The following is a 15,844-nucleotide window of genomic DNA, read 5'->3' on the forward strand; positions in this document are numbered from 1 at the left end:
AAAATGTCTTTGTCTTTCATAAATCAAAGATTATGATTGTTCAGTACAATTACCAAATTTACAGATGTAAGGTGCAGCCAGTGTAAGCTGACATGTTCCCGCCCTTAAAACTTTGAAAACTCGATTAGCTCTGAGCACTTGTTCCGAGGATTGTCTGTTTGAATACTATTTTTCCACTCTGTTTCATCTTCAGTTGAACTTTTCTTTCCCTGTAATTGTTGATCTGGCAAAGCATTTCATCACTGCAAACTAGATCAAACATTGTTTCTGTGTCTAAGCAATCAACATGTTGAGAAAGGCTAGGAGAGCTCAGAGTCTGAGACATGGCCGGATGATGATCTCCGTAGTCTGGGGCTCACTAGGAGCAGCTGGCTTTCTGAACTCATTCTGAAACTGCGGACACGCTGATTCATTGGAGGTCTTGTTGATCTTGCTTTAGGTGTCACTGGAAAAGAAGACACAGGCTGTCAGCATGAATTCCAATGTTTAAATTTTGACATGAAACGATAATTTGGTGTTGTGCCTTATTGTTTCAAGAGGAAATGCATGAATGAAAAGAAAATTCGAGAATGTGGTTGATTACCTGGATGTTTTGTTCTAATATCTGCAGATTTCTTCATTGTAGTATTTATCCTAGGCAGTGGTTCAGGTGAAGGCATGGACCTGTCAGTTGCTGATGTGTATAGCTCATCAGTAGTGACATTTTCATCGCCACTAGCCGAATTTCTGTCGCTTCCCGATTCCGAAGTGTCTTTGAGAGGAACTCCTGTTTTGTCCTTTTCCAATACTCTATAAACAAACATCTGAAAAGGGATTTGTGATGTGGATAATGAATTGGGAGTTTCCCATGTGGGGAATATCCGTTGAAGCCTCATATCAATGTCACAGTAATCCACAAGCGGCTGCGGTAACTCCGACTGACTGTTATAATCAGGGTTCATTAGAAGTGACCGTTTTATATACCGAAGAATTCTGCAGATGGATAGGAAGCTAGGCCTTAGATCCGGATCAGCATGCCAACATCTCTTGATCAAGCTTGTTATAGATTTTGGTGGCTTGAAAGGAAACAGTGGCCTCTCCCCTGCTCTTATGTTTCGGCTCATTTTGTCCCCTTGAAGATGGCCATCTTCGAATGGGACTTTTCCAGTAAGAAGCTGAAAGCAAATCATTCCAAAGCTATACACATCTGCTTTTCCAGTGAACTTTAATTTCACTTTACTTCCTGACTGTTCTTGCTCCTCTAGAACCTCTGGTGCATGCCAAATGAATGACTGTGTTTCATTCTGGTTCGCTGCTCCCCTCTGAGGTATTGAAGACAAGCCAAATCCTGAAACTTTCACCTGCATGTACCCTTCCGAAGATGTTCCTCTCAGCTTAACATAAATGCTGGAAGGATTTAAGTCACCATGGTAGATTTTATTTGAGTGTAGATATTCCATTCCCCTTGCAATCTGAAGCATTAGATCAACAGTGACCGGAAGACAAAACGATGTTCGCTTTCTTGGGCCGCAAGTTTCTTTTATGCAGTCGCAGAGGCTTTTATGCGCTAGTTCCATGACCAAAAGGCATTCCTTCTTTTCTTCATCAGTGAATCCACAAAGGAAATGCAGTATGTTTGGGTGGGAAAGAGATAATAATGAAGAAATATCAGAAGCTACTGCTTCTACATCTCCAATTATGTGTCTCAGAATAAAGCTTTCACCTAACCAGTAAACCTCCTTGTATTGACTCCCATTACCGAGCCGCCGTCTAACCTGATAGTCCTTCCACCCCAATAGAATCGAACTCGGTAAAAGCTTATCTTTTAAAGATTTTGAACTATCTAAGTTTCTCAAAAGCAAATCTGCAAGTTTTCTCCTGCTTTCTCAACCTTGAGTTTTCCTTTTCTTGGATTTTGTTTTAAGGATCCATCTATCTTCTTTCCAGACATTGTCAATCCTATTGCAAAAATCTTGAGTAACAAGATACTGCTTTGCAAATTTCCATTGGAAAAGTTCAGGATCAATCCATTCTTTATGGTACTTATTGGAGTACACCCGTTTTTTCTTTTGCATTTCATCTTGTTCCCAACCGGACAGTTGGGCTGCAGATTCGATTGCTTCAATGACAACCGGAATGCAGGAAAGCAAGTTACTGATATGCAACTCGACGCAGTCAGTATTCTGATAGAGAGTTATGGCTTTAACCCACCAGTCTTTAGATTCCAAGCTTTCCTTGATGTAGGCTTCCCCTTCTTTGAAAATCCTGTGGAGCTCTCTCAATGGCATTTCAAGAACTTTCCATTTCAAGTTCCTCTCTTCGAATTTCAGGTTATCTTTCATTTCATCTGCTATCGATTTGTATGCAGAATAAAAAATATCTAGCAACAAAATGCATTGCCTCTGGTTAATTTGGATGTTGTCACGAAAAACCATTAATGCCTTCAAACTTCCTAAAGCCTCCCCTATCTGCCGAAATTGCTCCATTTTGGTCTAAGACTAGAACAAGGAGGCTCTATCAAAACGGCATATGTAAACAATAGTGCTCATCTTATATACGAATTAAAAAGAAGAGGAATCAAATGAAAAACAAGTGAATATTACAGAAACATGATATTGCTTACCATAGAAAAACAGGCCAAACTTGCTTAAAATGAGAGCAAAAACTTGTGCACCAACTTTGAGTCTGCCTTCAATTGAGTGTGCCCATGCACGCAGTCATATTACTCTCTGGTTTCCTACTAAAACTGCTATGGCCGTTGGAGTATGGCATCTTTACAAGTGCATGACCATAAGCCTTAACCACTTGGAATTGGAAGTTAAAGATGACAATACTCTTCTCAGTTGTTGGCGGCCTGCAGATTTATCTCGACTGCTCCTTGTGAACAGCGTTGCATTTAACTTTAATGGCAACCTTGATGAGGGGTGGCACCAAAAATTTTCTTGGGTTGCAATAGTTCATGAGCAAAAACATTACTGATAGACTTAGTAGCAGAAGAAGTATGTGCCCCCCAAGACTTTTGTGTTTAAGAAACATTCAACAATGCTTCTTAGTTCTTAAAGAGTTAGGAGGCATTTTGCTTATTGGTTTGTAGATATTAGTTCCTTTATGATTAATTCCATAAAGTTTCTCGCTATTAGAACAAATAGAAAACTAGCCTTTCTGATTGAGAAGTAGTTTGTAGATCTCTATGGATGTGAGGGACCTTCCCACCATTACAAAATGGAAATCCTTGAGATTTTAACTGTTATATATGTTTCTATTTGCTGACTATAGTATTGTTGTAAAGGCCCTTAGACAGCACCTATATACAGTTTGTATGTATTTAATAGCGTCATTAGGATTTGATTATCTTACTTACATGGTTCCTTCTTATTGTATGGAAACAAGAATAACCATATAGATTAATTGAGTACAATTATTATATAATTAAAGGTATCCAAAGGAGAAGGTAAAAACAAAATTGAACTGCTTATTGAACTGGCTTAAAGAATTTGTATGCTATGTGTTGAGCATTAATGAATTGTTTCTGCTAAAGTTGTAGCAAAAATGTCTTTGTCTTTCATAAATCAAAGATTATGATTGTTCAGTACAATTACCAAATTTACAGATGTAAGGTGCAGCCAGTGTAAGCTGACATGTTCCGCCCTTAAAACTTTGAAAACTCGATTAGCTCTGAGCACTTGTTCCGAGGATTGTCTGTTTGAATACTATTTTTCCACTCTGTTTCATCTTCAGTTGAACTTTTCTTTCCCTGTAATTGTTGATCTGGCAAAGCATTTCATCACTGCAAACTAGATCAAACATTGTTTCTGTGTCTAAGCAATCAACATGTTGAGAAAGGCTAGGAGAGCTCAGAGTCTGAGACATGGCCGGATGATGATCTCCGTAGTCTGGGGCTCACTAGGAGCAGCTGGCTTTCTGAACTCATTCTGAAACTGCGGACACGCTGATTCATTGGAGGTCTTGTTGATCTTGCTTTAGGTGTCACTGGAAAAGAAGACACAGGCTGTCAGCATGAATTCCAATGTTTAAATTTTGACATGAAACGATAATTTGGTGTTGTGCCTTATTGTTTCAAGAGGAAATGCATGAATGAAAAGAAAATTCGAGAATGTGGTTGATTACCTGGATGTTTTGTTCTAATATCTGCAGATTTCTTCATTGTAGTATTTATCCTAGGCAGTGGTTCAGGTGAAGGCATGGACCTGTCAGTTGCTGATGTGTATAGCTCATCAGTAGTGACATTTTCATCGCCACTAGCCGAATTTCTGTCGCTTCCCGATTCCGAAGTGTCTTTGAGAGGAACTCCTGTTTTGTCCTTTTCCAATACTCTATAAACAAACATCTGAAAAGGGATTTGTGATGTGGATAATGAATTGGGAGTTTCCCATGTGGGAATATCCGTTGAAGCCTCATATCAATGTCACAGTAATCCAAAGCTGCCGCGGTAACTCCGACTGACTGTTATAATCAGGGTTCATTAGAAGTGACCGTTTATATACCGAAGAATTCTGCAGATGGATAGGAAGCTAGGCCTTAGATCCGGATCAGCATGCCAACATCTCTTGATCAAGCTTGTTATAGATTTTGGTGGCTTGAAAGGAAACAGTGGCCTCTCCCCTGCTCTTATGTTTCGGCTCATTTTGTCCCCTTGAAGATGGCCATCTTCGAATGGGACTTTTCCAGTAAGAAGCTGAAAGCAAATCATTCCAAAGCTATACACATCTGCTTTTCCAGTGAACTTTAATTTCACTTTACTTCCTGACTGTTCTTGCTCCTCTAGAACCTCTGGTGCATGCCAAATGAATGACTGTGTTTCATTCTGGTTCGCTGCTCCCCTCTGAGGTATTGAAGACAAGCCAAATCCTGAAACTTTCACCTGCATGTACCCTTCCGAAGATGTTCCTCTCAGCTTAACATAAATGCTGGAAGGATTTAAGTCACCATGGTAGATTTTATTTGAGTGTAGATATTCCATTCCCCTTGCAATCTGAAGCATTAGATCAACAGTGACCGGAAGACAAAACGATGTTCGCTTTCTTGGGCCGCAAGTTTCTTTTATGCAGTCGCAGAGGCTTTTATGCGCTAGTTCCATGACCAAAAGGCATTCCTTCTTTTCTTCATCAGTGAATCCACAAAGGAAATGCAGTATGTTTGGGTGGGAAAGAGATAATAATGAAGAAATATCAGAAGCTACTGCTTCTACATCTCCAATTATGTGTCTCAGAATAAAGCTTTCACCTAACCAGTAAACCTCCTTGTATTGACTCCCATTACCGAGCCGCCGTCTAACCTGATAGTCCTTCCACCCCAATAGAATCGAACTCGGTAAAAGCTTATCTTTTAAAGATTTTGAACTATCTAAGTTTCTCAAAAGCAAATCTGCAAGTTTTCTCTCCTGCTTTCTCAACCTTGAGTTTTCCTTTTCTTGGATTTTGTTTTTAAGGATCCATCTATCTTCTTTCCAGACATTGTCAATCCTATTGCAAAAATCTTGAGTAACAAGATACTGCTTTGCAAATTTCCATTGGAAAAGTTCAGGATCAATCCATTCTTTATGGTACTTATTGGAGTACACCCGTTTTTTCTTTTGCATTTCATCTTGTTCCCAACCGGACAGTTGGGCTGCAGATTCGATTGCTTCAATGACAACCGGAATGCAGGAAAGCAAGTTACTGATATGCAACTCGACGCAGTCAGTATTCTGATAGAGAGTTATGGCTTTAACCCACCAGTCTTTAGATTCCAAGCTTTCCTTGATGTAGGCTTCCCCTTCTTTGAAAATCCTGTGGAGCTCTCTCAATGGCATTTCAAGAACTTTCCATTTCAAGTTCCTCTCTTCGAATTTCAGGTTATCTTTCATTTCATCTGCTATCGATTTGTATGCAGAATAAAAAATATCTAGCAACAAAATGCATTGCCTCTGGTTAATTTGGATGTTGTCACGAAAAACCATTAATGCCTTCAAACTTCCTAAAGCCTCCCCTATCTGCCGAAATTGCTCCATTTTGGTCTAAGACTAGAACAAGGAGGCTCTATCAAAACGGCATATGTAAACAATAGTGCTCATCTTATATACGAATTAAAAAGAAGAGGAATCAAATGAAAAACAAGTGAATATTACAGAAACATGATATTGCTTACCATAGAAAAACAGGCCAAACTTGCTTCCTTTCGGATCAATGAAGGTGATAGGAACTTACAGAAGCTTTTTTTAATTCCTCCCCGATCCCAATATAAAAGAATTCAAAGCCTCCTTCAAAAATCGGGAATATAGCAGCAAAACTAAGAATCGATAGATTCCGCCATTTATGAATCGAACTTCAGCAAAAAACAGGAAAATTCAGAACTCCAGAATCGAAACCATGTACATGATAATGAAAAGGGATGTCAAAGAAGTGAATGGAATTTAGTATTACAAGGAGTATTGTGTTGGGCGGGGAAATTGTGTGTGTAATGGCGGTGATTGGTGTGTCTGATTGAAGGCAAAGTTTGTTTTTGACGAGGCACTGACGTGACCAAACACTTGTCAGATTGGGTGGCAATGGCATGGTGTTCCCGCGAGTTTCGATGTTCATGGCTTTTAGATCGCATTGTTCGGCCATTTCTAATGCATTATTTTCCTGTATTTTTCTTACTTCTCCAATTTCTGCTCTCGTAGATTGACTACGTATTTCCAGGGCTGTGAAGGCTTAATCCTAGGGGTAAAATAAATTGGGGGGGGGCCCCCCCCCCCCCCCCCCCCTAATTACACACTAATCATCAATCATTGGCTTAATTGTTTTTTTTTTTAAAAAAAAAAAAAAAAAAACTATGTGTTGGTGTAAATTGTAACATAAAAACGATTCATTCCACATTAAATCGAGTTTCACAATTATTAAAAAATATTTTAATATTTATATTTGAGTAAATCATTTTAATTTTAAATATAACTTTATATTGTATATCGTAAGTTTTATGAAATGATTATTTTGGATTAGCATCTATAATTGAATAAATTTATTCCTATAAGTAAGCATGTTTTTTTTTATACTTAATTTGTCCCATGTGTTGATAGTCAAAGTATTCAACCACTTGTGGACATTGTTTGAGTGCTAATACATGTCATTGTTAGTTGAGTTTTGCCTCCTCTTCTAATTCAGGTATGAATGAGAGAGAGTATATATCAATTTTTAAATCCTACTTATGCGGTTTGGAATTTCTAATGTAATACTTATATTTAAACATTTTATTGAGTTACGTCATCCTTACTCGAGACACTAACTCAATTATAAAATTACAAAAGTATACATTCTTTTAAATTATAATTAATATTACTATCACTCTTTTATTTTTTCATACTTTTATATCATCTTTAAATAAAATAATTAAAAACAACTTTTTCAAGAATCAAACATATGTTTAATAGTATTTTAAGTACATGCTTATCTTGTAATTGAGTTTTGACTCTTTGTAAGTCTTTGGGCTTTTGTAATTAGACTTATCATGAGTTGGCTTAAAGTAAAATTCTAGATTTTACTAAAAAATAGACTTAAAATTTTACCCAAACTCGACCCAAAGACTTACAAAGGGGGATGCCTTGGGCAAGATTTTTTTGGTTCAAACTTAGTTTGGTTCAAATATATTATGTTATAAGAAATAATTATATTAATTATATATATTAAATAATAATTATATATTTATATTAAATCACTAACTCAATAACAATTAAATCTTTCACCCAATACCTAAAAATATAAAAATCTATCCAACTAAATAACCCAACTAAAATATAAAAATTTAAAAATGACGTTTAATAGAATAAAACATTGATTTTATTTATTTATCGAACCCAATTTTATCTTTATTAAATTGGTGAGCTTAGGAAGAAAAGTAAGCTCATTTTCTAGACGAGATAAATCTAAACTTAAAAATTAATCTAAATATCTTATATGGCCCAAACTCAATTCATCCCATCGTGAGTAAAGAGTTTGATTATTTTTAATAGCTCAAAATTATTATTAATCCCTATTCACTATGTAATATGTAAGTTATAGATTTTATCCTTATATTTAAATTTAATAAATAACAATAATTAAATCTATTTAATTAAATTCTAATATTAATTATGTATTATGTATAAAATTGTATATTATCCGATCAATATTCTTAATTTGAAGTATAAAATTAAATATAACAAAATCTAAACACACATTTTAAGCGTGGTACAAAGAATAACAGAAGAATTTAAATTTTTAAAAATGTTATTTATTTTATTAAATAAATTTTATTTAATTTATATTAATTTTTTTCCATTAAAAAAAGGGCCATGGCCCCACAAGAAATGACATATGATCTCAGCCTCTATCAAGTGTTTTAACTCACAAAAAGGAAACGACGCGAAAACGGGGCGGCGTAAATACGACGACGTGTCGGTTGTATTAACTGATCGTTGCTTCCAATGGTGGTAGCTCTTTCACTGTCGCAGTACTGGTTGCTCTCTTGCAGCAGATGACAATGCTTCTACTTCAGTACGCGGATTGTAAGAAATGAAAGATGAAGTGGTACATAGCAGCTTTTCTCCTCACCGTCCTCACCAGTTCTCAGGTCACTGTTTTCTTCTCTTTTACTTCAAACTCTAATTCTCAATTCTCCTTCTTCATTCCGCTTTTCCCACTCCCATGAATTTCCTTCGTCTCCTCCCTCAAATCCTTAACCCTAATAACTTAATATAACTATTAGATCTAAATTCATTTTAATGTTTGGCAGGGGATATTAACAACTCTATCGCAAAGCAATGGCAAATATAAATATGATTACGCCACCGTTCCTTTCCTTGCAGAGGTTTTTAAGGTACTTTTTCAAATTTCCATTGTACTTTCTTAATTTTATATCTGAAAAAGGATTGTTTATTTTTGAGTAATTTGTTTTTGTTTACAGCTTATTATATCGAGTGTTTTTCTATGGAGAGAGTGTAAGAAATTGCCTCCTCCAAAAATGACAACGGATTGGAAAACTGTTCGATTGTTCCCCATTCCGTCTGTCATTTACTTAATCCATAATAATGTCCAGTTTGCTACTCTTATGTATCTCGATACTTCGACGTATCAGATTATGGGCAATTTGAAGATTGTCACTACTGGAATTCTATTCAGGTGATACTCTCAGTATTCTGTATATGAACTATCTTTTTATGTCCTCAAAAGTGTACAATCTCGATATTGTTCTCATAAATGAATAGATGAGTTTGTTGCTTGATTTAGGTTATTTCTTAAGAAGAAGCTATCTAATCTGCAGTGGATGGCGATCATTCTATTGGCGGTTGGAACAACCATGAGCCAGGTACTTGAGATGTCTAACTAAATTATTATGTTCTCTACTGTTATTTATGTTAAATTGACTTGTGGTACAAGAAAAGTTTATGAATGCTTGAAGTTATATGCACTTTGAGGCCAGATCAATATGTTTTGACTGTTGGAAAAAATTAATGTATTTTGGCTGGTCAAACTTGATTCTCACGTGAGAAATGAGAAATCAAGCAATGGTTTTACCTTTTATGAAACAAGTTTAGAGAGATCCAATAAAAAATAAGTTGGAAGAACTAGTTGATAATTTTCTTTGCAAGTAATAATTGGAATAAACGCTTTAATAATTTAATTGCATTCTGAAAATTTAAGAAAGGACAGATAAAAGGAGAGTGAGGTTTAGGAGGAGTGGCAAGGAGCAACAGCTTAGTTAAGAGTGTAACATCTCTGCATAGGAAGCTGTTGTATCTCATTAGGACCTATCACTTATGCTCTTGAAGTAGGCTATCTGCTATAAAATTTTAGAATTTGTTTTACTTTTGCTGCATCTCTTTTCTATTTATAATTTAGTGAAGTATAAGTATAGGTTTCACAATTCAAATCATCCTTCTGTCTTCTCTTTATTAAGGTCCAAGGTTGTGGAGAGGCTTCATGTGATTCCCTCTTCTCAGCACCAATTCAAGGATACATGTTAGGAGTTTTATCTGCTTGTCTTTCCGCATTGGCTGGCGTGTATACGGAGTTCTTGATGAAGCAAAACAATGATAGCTTATACTGGCAGAATGTACAGTTGTACACGTAGGTTCCTTTCTTTATCTTTTTTTATTGTAAAGTGTTCATTGCCTCATTATTTGAGGAATATTACTATGCATTTAAAGTATTTTTTGTTTCTCTAATCTTATATGTAACCAACCAATGTGTATTAGTATATTGTCAAGTTCAAGCCATTCAAAGTAATGAACATGATTGTTGGTTGATTTATTCTCATTTATGTTCTTCCAGGTTTGGTGCAATCTTGAACATGGCACGGCTTGTAGTTGATGATTTTAGAGCTGGATATGAGAAAGGACCTTGGTGGCAACGGCTGTTTAATGGATACAGCGTCACCACTTGGATGGTTGTGTTAAATCTAGGTTCTACTGGGCTTTTGGTTTCATGGTTAATGAAATATGCTGACAATATAGTCAAGGTATCTTCTTTGTAGCTATTCTTGATTCTGTGTGTGATTTCTATCCGTAGGCCGGTGAATGTTTTATTGTCATAGATTCTTTTCATGTTTTCATGTTCGAACCTGGAGATTTCCCCTTGATTTGTTTCATGCTACTAAACTTCTTAACTGCTTCGTGACAATCTGAAATTTTGGGTAGAATTCGCTCTTCTTTTTTTTTTCAAGTTCTTTAACAACTAGTTGTTTATGCTTATTCATTCAGGTATATTCCACATCGATGGCCATGCTATTGACAATGGTTCTCTCTGTGTTCCTCTTCAGTTTCAAGCCAACACTTCAGGTAGGCTTCATTGCTGTGGTCTAAACGAGATATCCAACTTAAATGGCAGGCTATACTTGGATAGGTTTTTTTCAATTCAAGCTGTCCCAGCCCAAATTAATAGTTAATAATTAGAAACATATTTTATTTAAATTTAATTATTAATGTATAAATAATATTAATATATAAAAACCGTGTTTAATACTCTACTATTTAACAATCGTAATATGGACTTTTGGGCTGGGCCTGGGTAAGGAAGTAAAAATATCTGTCTCGATTCTGCAGCCCATGGGCAAGTCTACCTGGATATAGCTATTCAATTCATTTTCTTTTCAGGGTTGAGTTTCATGGTTAATGAAAAATGCTCTCACACATAGTCCTGAATATGTTATCAATTGTGGTCTGAACTGGATATCCATCCCCTAATTCAGTCTCTAAGGCTTTGCTTGGTAAGTTGAAAAGAAAATCGGAAAGATGGAGAAAGGAGGAGAAAAAGAGAAGGATAAAATATATATTTTTCTTTCCATTGGTTTAACTTGGTATGAAAAATGAAAGGAAAAGTAATTTCCTTTCCATTCATTGCTTTGTAGAGTTAAAACATAAGAGGAAGGAAAATAAAAATTTTAGAAAATACAGAATCTTGTAAATATGCACATTTAACTTACATCTCTCTCATTTCTCCCCTCTTAGCATTCCAATTCAGAATGACTTGTTTTTATGCACGATGAGAAATTGTTTATCCTTCCTTTATTTTTTCTTCTCACTTTTTCTTTCTTATCAAATGCACTTAAAATTTATTTTCTTTCCACTTTTCCACTCTCTCTTTTCGTCCTTCAGAATTTTCACTTAACCAAGCACACACTAAGTCTCTAAGTGTGTTATTGTAGCTGTGTTCCAAACCTGGATGATGGTGTTAAATTTATATTTCGTTGGGCTTTTAGTTTTAGTTTCATGGTTAACAAGAAATTCTCACACGAAGAGACACATATACACACATATGGTCTGGAATTTTATATCCACTTGTCAGGTGATCTGTGAGTTATCCTGTCTGTTTTGGTCATTTTATGTGAATATAGTTCTTGAAACATACAGAAACTTTTTGGGGCTCCTCTGACGGTTATGCTGCTAGTTTTGTTTGGCAATTGTTGAACATTGGATTGCTTATTTTGCTCTTCTTGGCATTTTTTCAGCTTTTCTTGGGAATCATTATTTGCATGATGTCTCTACATATGTATTTTGCTCCTCCAAGTATGCTTGTAGGCCTGCCTCCAACAGTTAGATCAGATCCAGATAGCCTTGTCATTGTTTCAGATGACCATAAAGCAGAGTCATGACCATCAACATCTTTTCTGAAGTATGTAATTCTGTTGCAATTCTCCTATTAAAGGAAATTAAATTTATTAAAAGTTTCACCGCCTACCAATTGAAATTCATCAATTAGGTATTTAGTTAGAATTTTTATTTTTTACAGCTGAACATGGGACATGAAAATGAGTCCCACTAACAAGGTAACGTGGTCATGTTTGATTACTTGGAATGGTCATTTTCTCATTTGAGTTATGAGAAAAAACCTTGTTTCCTACATATTCATACAAATGAAGGTTAATTCCCTTTGTTTTATGGAGTTGTCTTCTGTTTCTTGATGAGACGTTAACAGATAGTTGGAAAGAGAACTATGCATTATTGTAATGGATTAATGAAAGCGAGCAGTACTCAAAGCAACTGTTTCTTGACCGAGTCTGGCTTATATTGTTTTGCTTTTATAGATATCGACAACTATGGTACAAATCAAACCATCATAAGTGGCTGATGTTTTTCCTTTACAAGATTTTAGATTTTAGCTGCAGCTTTGTTAACAATGCAGTGACCACAGACCGCCGCAATGAATTGCTTAAAGGTTGTTCTGTTGGATTGGTGGGACAAATGCCTGCTATTTTAGTTAAGAGTGTAACATCTCTGCATAGGAAGCTGTTGTATCTCATTAGGACCTATCACTTATGCTCTTGAAGTAGGCTATCTGCTATAAAATTTTAGAATTTGTTTTACTTTTGCTGCATCTCTTTTCTATTTATAATTTAGTGAAGTATAAGTATAGGTTTCACAATTCAAATCATCCTTCTGTCTTCTCTTTATTAAGGTCCAAGGTTGTGGAGAGGCTTCATGTGATTCCCTCTTCTCAGCACCAATTCAAGGATACATGTTAGGAGTTTTATCTGCTTGTCTTTCCGCATTGGCTGGCGTGTATACGGAGTTCTTGATGAAGCAAAACAATGATAGCTTATACTGGCAGAATGTACAGTTGTACACGTAGGTTCCTTTCTTTATCTTTTTTTATTGTAAAGTGTTCATTGCCTCATTATTTGAGGAATATTACTATGCATTTAAAGTATTTTTTGTTTCTCTAATCTTATATGTAACCAACCAATGTGTATTAGTATATTGTCAAGTTCAAGCCATTCAAAGTAATGAACATGATTGTTGGTTGATTTATTCTCATTTATGTTCTTCCAGGTTTGGTGCAATCTTGAACATGGCACGGCTTGTAGTTGATGATTTTAGAGCTGGATATGAGAAAGGACCTTGGTGGCAACGGCTGTTTAATGGATACAGCGTCACCACTTGGATGGTTGTGTTAAATCTAGGTTCTACTGGGCTTTTGGTTTCATGGTTAATGAAATATGCTGACAATATAGTCAAGGTATCTTCTTTGTAGCTATTCTTGATTCTGTGTGTGATTTCTATCCGTAGGCCGGTGAATGTTTTATTGTCATAGATTCTTTTCATGTTTTCATGTTCGAACCTGGAGATTTCCCCTTGATTTGTTTCATGCTACTAAACTTCTTAACTGCTTCGTGACAATCTGAAATTTTGGGTAGAATTCGTCTCTTCTTTTTTTTTTCAAGTTCTTTAACAACTAGTTGTTTATGCTTATTCATTCAGGTATATTCCACATCGATGGCCATGCTATTGACAATGGTTCTCTCTGTGTTCCTCTTCAGTTTCAAGCCAACACTTCAGGTAGGCTTCATTGCTGTGGTCTAAACGAGATATCCAACTTAAATGGCAGGCTATACTTGGATAGGTTTTTTTCAATTCAAGCTGTCCCAGCCCAAATTAATAGTTAATAATTAGAAACATATTTTATTTAAATTTAATTATTAATGTATAAATAATATTAATATATAAAAACCGTGTTTAATACTCTACTATTTAACAATCGTAATATGGACTTTTGGGCTGGGCCTGGGTAAGGGAAGTAAAAAATATCTGCTCCGATTCTGCGCAGCCCATGGGCAAGTCTACCTGGATATAGCTATTCAATTCATTTTCTTTTCAGGGTTGAGTTTCATGGTTAATGAAAAATGCTCTCACACATAGTCCTGAATATGTTATCAATTGTGGTCTGAACTGGATATCCATCCCCTAATTCAGTCTCTAAGGCTTTGCTTGGTAAGTTGAAAAGAAAATCGGAAAGATGGAGAAAGGAGGAGAAAAGAGAAGGATAAAATATATATTTTCTTTCCATTGGTTTAACTTGGTATGAAAATGAAAGGAAAAGTAATTTCCTTTCCATTCATTGCTTTGTAGAGTTAAAACATAAGAGGAAGGAAAATAAAATTTTAGAAAATACAGAATCTTGTAAATATGCACATTTAACTTACATCTCTCTCATTTCTCCCTCTTAGCATTCCAATTCAGAATGACTTGTTTTTATGCACGATGAGAAATTGTTTATCCTTCCTTTATTTTTCTTCTCACTTTTCTTTCTTATCAAATGCACTTAAAATTTATTTTCTTTCCACTTTTCCACTCTCTCTTTTCGTCCTTCAGAATTTTCACTTAACCAAGCACACACTAAGTCTCTAAGTGTGTTATTGTAGCTGTGTTCCAAACCTGGATGATGGTGTTAAATTTATATTTCGTTGGGCTTTTAGTTTTAGTTTCATGGTTAACAAGAAATTCTCACACGAAGAGACACATATACACACATATGGTCTGGAATTTTATATCCACTTGTCAGGTGATCTGTGAGTTATCCTGTCTGTTTTGGTCATTTTATGTGAATATAGTTCTTGAAACATACAGAAACTTTTTGGGGCTCCTCTGACGGTTATGCTGCTAGTTTTGTTTGGCAATTGTTGAACATTGGATTGCTTATTTTGCTCTTCTTGGCATTTTTTCAGCTTTTCTTGGGAATCATTATTTGCATGATGTCTCTACATATGTATTTTGCTCCTCCAAGTATGCTTGTAGGCCTGCCTCCAACAGTTAGATCAGATCCAGATAGCCTTGTCATTGTTTCAGATGACCATAAAGCAGAGTCATGACCATCAACATCTTTTCTGAAGTATGTAATTCTGTTGCAATTCTCCTATTAAAGGAAATTAAATTTATTAAAAGTTTCACCGCCTACCAATTGAAATTCATCAATTAGGTATTTAGTTAGAATTTTATTTTTACAGCTGAACATGGGACATGAAAATGAGTCCCACTAACAAGGTAACGTGGTCATGTTTGATTACTTGAATGGTCATTTTCTCATTTGAGTTATGAGAAAAACCTTGTTTCCTACATATTCATACAAATGAAGGTTAATTCCTTTGTTTTATGGAGTTGTCTTCTGTTTCTTGATGAGACGTTAACAGATAGTTGGAAAGAGAACTATGCATTATTGTAATGGATTAATGAAAGCGAGCAGTACTCAAAGCAACTGTTTCTTGACCGAGTCTGGCTTATATTGTTTTGCTTTTATAGATATCGACAACTATGGTACAAATCAAACCATCATAAGTGGCTGATGTTTTTCCTTTACAAGATTTTAGATTTTAGCTGCAGCTTTGTTAACAATGCAGTGACCACAGACCGCCGCAATGAATTGCTTAAAGGTTGTTCTGTTGGATTGGTGGGACAAATGCCTGCTATTGATGTTCTAAGTCAGTCATTACTTTTGTTTAGATGATATTAAATGAAAAGTCTAAATATGTAGATCCAATTATGTTGCATTGTTGCCAATGCCCGAAGGTTTTGAGGCCCTGAAGAAGCCAAAACCAAGGATATGGCTGACCCTATTTTAAAAGCTGGCAGGTCTGG

The 15,844-nt window shown here is 35.6% G+C and overlaps 2 protein-coding genes, 1 non-coding gene and 1 pseudogene across 3 annotated transcripts; 2 read left to right on the forward strand and 2 right to left on the reverse strand.

Moving 5' to 3' along the window:
• Positions 1-93: 93 nt before the first annotated feature.
• On the reverse strand, positions 94-2,595 carry LOC128034881 (serine/threonine-protein kinase HSL1-like; annotated as a pseudogene).
• Positions 2,596-3,628: 1,033 nt separating this feature from the next.
• On the reverse strand, positions 3,629-6,687 carry LOC105802778 (cytokinesis protein sepH). Its single transcript, XM_052623878.1, is given in 5 exon segments — positions 3,629-3,969; positions 4,108-4,383; positions 4,386-4,427; positions 4,430-4,480; positions 4,483-6,687. Coding segments are annotated over 5 exon segments (2,022 nt in total). The 5' UTR covers positions 5,990-6,687; the 3' UTR covers positions 3,629-3,823.
• Positions 6,688-8,495: 1,808 nt separating this feature from the next.
• Positions 8,496-12,486, forward strand: LOC105802775 (CMP-sialic acid transporter 1). Its single transcript, XR_008190568.1, has 8 exons — positions 8,496-8,568; positions 8,731-8,814; positions 8,902-9,116; positions 9,225-9,303; positions 9,895-10,064; positions 10,269-10,455; positions 10,697-10,774; positions 11,944-12,486. It is a non-coding gene; the product is annotated as a CMP-sialic acid transporter 1 (transcript).
• A 76-nt stretch (positions 12,487-12,562) lies between these two features.
• LOC128034840 (CMP-sialic acid transporter 1-like) lies at positions 12,563-15,081 on the forward strand. The gene is made up of 5 exons (XM_052623699.1): positions 12,563-12,700; positions 12,891-13,060; positions 13,265-13,451; positions 13,694-13,771; positions 14,824-15,081. The coding sequence occupies exons 1-5, from the start codon at positions 12,563-12,565 to the stop codon at positions 15,079-15,081; spliced, it is 831 nt and encodes a 276-aa protein (XP_052479659.1).
• The last annotated feature ends 763 nt before the right edge of the window (positions 15,082-15,844 follow it).

This window comes from Gossypium raimondii, chromosome 11 (genome assembly GCF_025698545.1).
Source record: "Gossypium raimondii isolate GPD5lz chromosome 11, ASM2569854v1, whole genome shotgun sequence".
Lineage (NCBI taxonomy): Eukaryota > Viridiplantae > Streptophyta > Magnoliopsida > Malvales > Malvaceae > Gossypium > Gossypium raimondii.